The sequence below is a fragment of the Octodon degus genome, unplaced genomic scaffold, assembly GCF_000260255.1.
Source record: "Octodon degus isolate 3935 unplaced genomic scaffold, OctDeg1.0 scaffold00136, whole genome shotgun sequence".
Classification (NCBI taxonomy): Eukaryota; Metazoa; Chordata; class Mammalia; order Rodentia; family Octodontidae; genus Octodon; species Octodon degus.
The window spans coordinates 1,563,149-1,568,269 of record NW_004524712.1 but is presented as its reverse complement, the minus strand read 5'-3'; the positions used below and the strand labels follow the sequence as shown (position 1 = coordinate 1,568,269).

Below are 5,121 nucleotides of genomic sequence, written 5' to 3'. Positions count from 1 at the left end.
TTTTTTTTTTTTTTTTTGCGGAACCGGGGATTGAACTCAGGCCCTTGCGCTTGCCAGGGAAGTGCTTATTCCACTGAGCCATCTCCCCGGCCCCTGGGCCTGGCTCTTTATGGATGCTTTCTCATTTACTTTTCACAGCCATGGGAAATGATTATGATTTATTTCAAAGTAGTAGAAGCAGAGTCATCATATGGGTAGTGGGACAGCCTCGGTGCATACCCCGATCTGCCTGCCTGCAGTCTGTCCTCTGTCCCCCGTGCCTGGTTACCAGGAGCCTCTCAGCCTCTGTCCAGAGCTGGGGCAGGGCTGTGTGAGTCCACTGAGAACAAGGCTGCCCTGGGGGTGGAGCAGGCTCTGTGGCCGGCCGGGTCTGCAGGGGCAGCTGTGGTCTCCAGAGGATAGCTGTGGTGCCTGTTTCCAGCCTTCTCACTCTCAGCACGGAAGTCACAGGAGTTCTCACTTTGAGACTTGGGAGCCACTCCCTCGTCTCCCAAGGCCACTGTGAGGAAGGCTTCATGGCAGAGGACTTCATCAATGGTGAACACTTGGGCACTAGCACCTGCGCCTGAGCACGCTGAGAGGAGTGGCAGGCTGGATGGGTGTGGAGGGGCAGAAGGCTCATATCTGCGGTTCTAGCAACGTCTCCACCCTGTCCTAGGGCTTTTTAAAGAGCCCCTGTGGATCCTTCCTTTCTTTCTGCTTGGTGCTTAGCGAAGAGAGGACCCAGGCAGGGAGAAAGAGGGCAGGACAGGAGCTGAGGCACAGTCGGGGGGACAGAGCTGGGGGCTCCGAGGGACGAGCTGTGGCGGGTGTGGAAGCGGTGGGACTGGTGAGCAGGCACTGGCTTCAGGGTAGGAGGAAGTGAGGCTTCAGGTGTGTTTGCACTCCACAAAAATGCTGGGTGGGCAGGAGTGGACAAGGAAGGGAACGAGAGCTCGGGAAGCACTCAGCGTGTGGCGTCTTCGCAGTGACTTCCTGGGCCATTGTGATCTCCGCAAGAGAGTGTGGCCTGGCTACAGAGCAAGAGGCGAAACCTAGCCTTGAACCCAGGCCCGGCGGTCTCAGAAGCCAGACTGCTTTCTGCTGCACTCTGTCCTGCAGCTGTACACCACACCACAGCGGGTGACGACAAAGTTTGATCCATTGGTGACAGGGAGTGCCTGTGCTGCCCTAGTCTTGGCTTGACAGCGGTCACTGCACAGGCGACCTTCTGGAGGTCCTTTCCCAGGGGACCCTCCTCCCCGGGGTGGGCTGCGAGCTGGAGCACAGACACTGGGTTCATGGGGCCACCAAGTCTCTCTGGGTGCAGGCTTTCCAACAATTTGGAAAACAGGCCCGGACAGGAGACCCAGGCATGCCCCCAGGAGCATCAGCTTGGACCTGCCCCTGGCTCCCTGGAGTCATCCCCTAGGCTCTGAGGGCTCTCCCTCCTCACCTCTCTGTAACCCTCAGGCTTCTCACTGCTCTCCAAGTGAGATTTCTAATTAGGAAACTCTGGCTTTCAAATAAGAAAAAGATTTCAGGAGGTGCTGCTGAGCGGAGCCCAGGAGCAGCCCAGGTCCTGAGGGTTGGTGGACATGTATAAGTGGACGCAGAGCCCCGTCCTAACTCCCTGCGCAGAGTGATTCGTCTGTCCTACCTGCTGGCTGCGCGGGGCAGCCACTTCTGAGGCACCAACCCTAAGGCCACAGTCTTCTGTAGTTCCAAAAGCTAGACACTGCCTAGGCTTTGTCTGTGGCTTCTGAAGGTTCTCTCAAGTAAGGACTGCTGGTTGCCAGATTGACTGAGTGATCTGCTTAATTTTTCTCTTTCTCACTGAAGAAAGATCTCTCTTCACTCCCGGCCCTTCCCATGGTTCTTAGCAGTGTGCCCACATTATTGGTACATATTTATTTTATATGTGTGCACATGTATCCTGACATGCAGGTGAGGGTGGGCAGAGTGGACACACACATGTATGAACATACATACACATGTGCACACACACACATGCTCGCACACGCACACACACCCAGTCTACCCCCACACACAGTCACTGGGTTTTCTTCATTTACTACTACTGTCCTTGAAGTTGGTGCCAGAGGTCTGTCAAGGGCTAACCTTGCACACAAACATGCAACTGCCAACTATATGCACACAGTAGGCACTTTATAAGCACTGCACTTAACCCCCAGCTTCATGCCTTGTTGCTTCAGTAGCGCCTGAGACTTAGGACAGCATTCACTACATGTCACACAGCCGAAGTCCCGGCCTGGCTGCCCCTCCAAGGCGGAGCTTGCAACCCCACACTTCTGCACTGCGCCTCCTCTGCCTGTGCTGCTCTGCAGAGACAGATGCGCGCAGCTTCCCCCAGGACAGCCGACTCTGGTCCTGCTGGAGAACTGACACGTTCCTCACAAGAGAGAGAGGCAGGTTGCGCAGGCTGCTGGAGGGCTGTGGGCTGTGGACTAGTTGCCATGAGCCCACCCCACATCTCTCAGTCTGTGCCCAAAATAATACGATACATTTGGCCAGTGCTTAACTATCTTTAGAGTGCTTGTCCCCATTTTGTTGTTACACTTTTTTCTCAGGCGGTGGTGGTGGCGGCGGTGGCAGCAGCAGCAAGCACTAGGAAGTCTCCTAGCTTTAGGTCCCACAGCAGCCCCGCAGTCGGCCTGTAGCCAGTATGCCTGCCCCAGCAGCGCTCTCTCCTAGGCTGTGCCCTGCACAGGTCTGGGGAGCAGCAGGCACTGGCACCCGCAGTGTGGATTATTCATACTTTCCGCTGTGCCTCCACGCCCCCAGAGCATGCGCACTTACCATGAGATGCTGGAAGAGCCAAGAACGCATTATATTGGTGGCATGCTTGGGCAAGACTCCTCGCTTGTTCTTGGACTTCTTATCCTCATTGTCCAGGAGGGAGGTGAGGTCAAGGTTAACCTTCAGGGCATGTGGAGAAAAATCAGCATCAGCAGCCTGTGAGGCCAGTGGCTAGGGACCTGTTGCCATAGCAACAGCAGGCTCTTGCTGCCAAGTAAGTTCTGAACTCATTCTTAGGGCCCTGGGGACGTCCCCTCTCCTTCTTGCCCCATTCTAGCCCCTTGGAGAATGGTGATGAGGCTTGGGGTCAAGGGAGCAGGACAAAAGTAGAGGGAGAAAGAGGAGGAGGAGAGACAGGAGAAAAGGAGATGGGAGAGGAGGTAGAGAGAACATGGGGCATGCACAGAGTACTGAAGACATGGATTTGCCATAAACCATCCGGTAACTGTCAGCTTTTCTGTGATCTTTGTAGGCTGCACAGCCCTTGGCTAACCATTGCCATAGATAATCTTCACAACAGCCCTGTCACTTGGTAGGGCTTTGTGCAGTCCATCCTAATCCCCTTTTATTGATAAGAACACTGTGGCTCTGGGATGATAGGAGACTTAGCCAAGATCAGAGAGGTCATGTCAGATCTTAGGCCTCTAACTTCAGATCTTTCTACAGATCCGCACTCTGTATCACTGAGGTGGAGAGACTTTGTCTGGAGACAAGAACTAGGGACTGTAGGATCCTTTGATGTAGACTCTCAAGGCAGCAAAGTCCCAGGAGTTGATAAAACCTTTTCCGCCCACCCCCAGCTTCTTAGCTGTAAAGTAAGGGTACGGACACCTCCAGGGACAGACAGGGAAGATGAAAAGAATCACTGTATGAAGTGGCTGGTGACAATAAGCCACCGTGAGCGCCCGCCCCTACCCATGCACATCTCACACACCTACACACACTCACCTGTGTGTTCTGGATCTGGATGGCTCCCTGGGGGATTGCTTGGGTGACCACCTGACCTTGGGAGGTTACCATGGTAACCGGTTGGTATAAGGCTCCACCTGAGGAGACAACCAGTTTTGGGGTCCCCTGTCATGGGGGGTTGGGAAGAGTGAGGGCAAACAGGGTCCCCAAGTCTCTTGACATTTGTGTGTGAAGCCCCTCCGCCATGGAGGCTGGGGCAGCAGAGTATGTTTCTTTCATTTGTAGGAGAGAAGCAGGCATGTGGGGCTGGTGTCCAGGTGTGTGAGCAGGGCTTCTGGTGGGAAGTATTTGAGGGAAGAGAAAATAGTCTTACTTAGGCCTGGATGGGGGTTGGCTCATGAAGAATGTGAGCCAACGTTGTTCCAACCCATCGCATTCGAGCCTTGGCGCACTGTCTGCAGACTACTTTAGTAAAGAACCTAAGGATGCTGAGCATCCAACAGCAGTGGGCACCCTCTGATTCTGGATTTCCCTAGGGGCCACCCTGTCTTCTTCCAAGGGTGCTCCCACAACCCCCAGCACCCCATTCCCTGCACTGACCTGACACGACTTGTGAGTTGACGGTTGTCATGGCGATGTTGCCCTGCTGGAGCGCTGAGGCTGGGACCACAATCCCCTGGGGGTTATTGGAGACTCCAGACATGGAATTGGGGGAATTCTGCAGGAGGTCCTGGCAGTAAGGGAGGCATGGTTCATGACAGTGCCCCAGAGAACTGGGGGCTCTAAGCCCCCAAGTCCTCTCCCCTTCCTATCTTCCCTCCTCCTTCCCAGTCCCAAATCCAGAAGGCAATTCTCCTGGCTTCCTAGAGAGACTAAATAAGAAGATAACATTAAGAAAATGAAACTGCAACCCAAAAAACCAACAGTGGTCTATTCAGCCATTCCACTTCCTGGTTACACTTGGGAATCTCAGAGCCTGAACCCAGGGTTGCCAAAGTCCACAAGTCTTAATGGGCCAGGGGTGTGACCAGGAGGGTGGGGGTTGATTTCAAAGCTCCTGGGGCAATTCTGACTGCAGCCACGGCAGAGCCCCTCTCTACACATGCTCACCCCGCAAATGAGTGCTCCATTTGCTTGCTTCCCACGAACCACGGCCCCAGATGTTTTCCCTGGCCATCCTCCCAGCTCCGCCATCCTCCCAGCTCCGCCATCCTCCCAGCTCCACAGTGCCTCTCTTCCTCACATTCTTTTTTTTTGTTTTGTTTTTGCAGTACCAGGGATTGAACTCAGACCTTACGCTTGCCAGGCAAGCACTTATTCTACTGAGCTATCTCCCTGCCCCATTCCTCACATTCTGTAGAGCAGCATTTACTACATTCCACATCAGGCACAAAGCAGCCTCTAGATTTATTT

General features: G+C 54.2%; 1 protein-coding gene across 3 annotated transcripts in view; it reads right to left on the bottom strand.

Annotated features, from left to right (window-relative positions):
• Positions 1-5,121, bottom strand: part of Pknox2 (PBX/knotted 1 homeobox 2) — a 264,725-nt gene that overhangs the window by 18,324 nt on the left and 241,280 nt on the right. For all 3 annotated transcript variants that reach the window (XM_023701477.1, XM_023701478.1, XM_004641385.2), the window contains 3 exons: positions 4,309-4,438; positions 3,748-3,845; positions 2,800-2,919 (listed from right to left, as the gene is read on the bottom strand). In XM_023701477.1, coding sequence (XP_023557245.1) covers positions 2,800-2,919; positions 3,748-3,845; positions 4,309-4,438 — 348 coding nt within the window. The remainder of the gene's footprint in view (positions 1-2,799; positions 2,920-3,747; positions 3,846-4,308; positions 4,439-5,121) is intronic.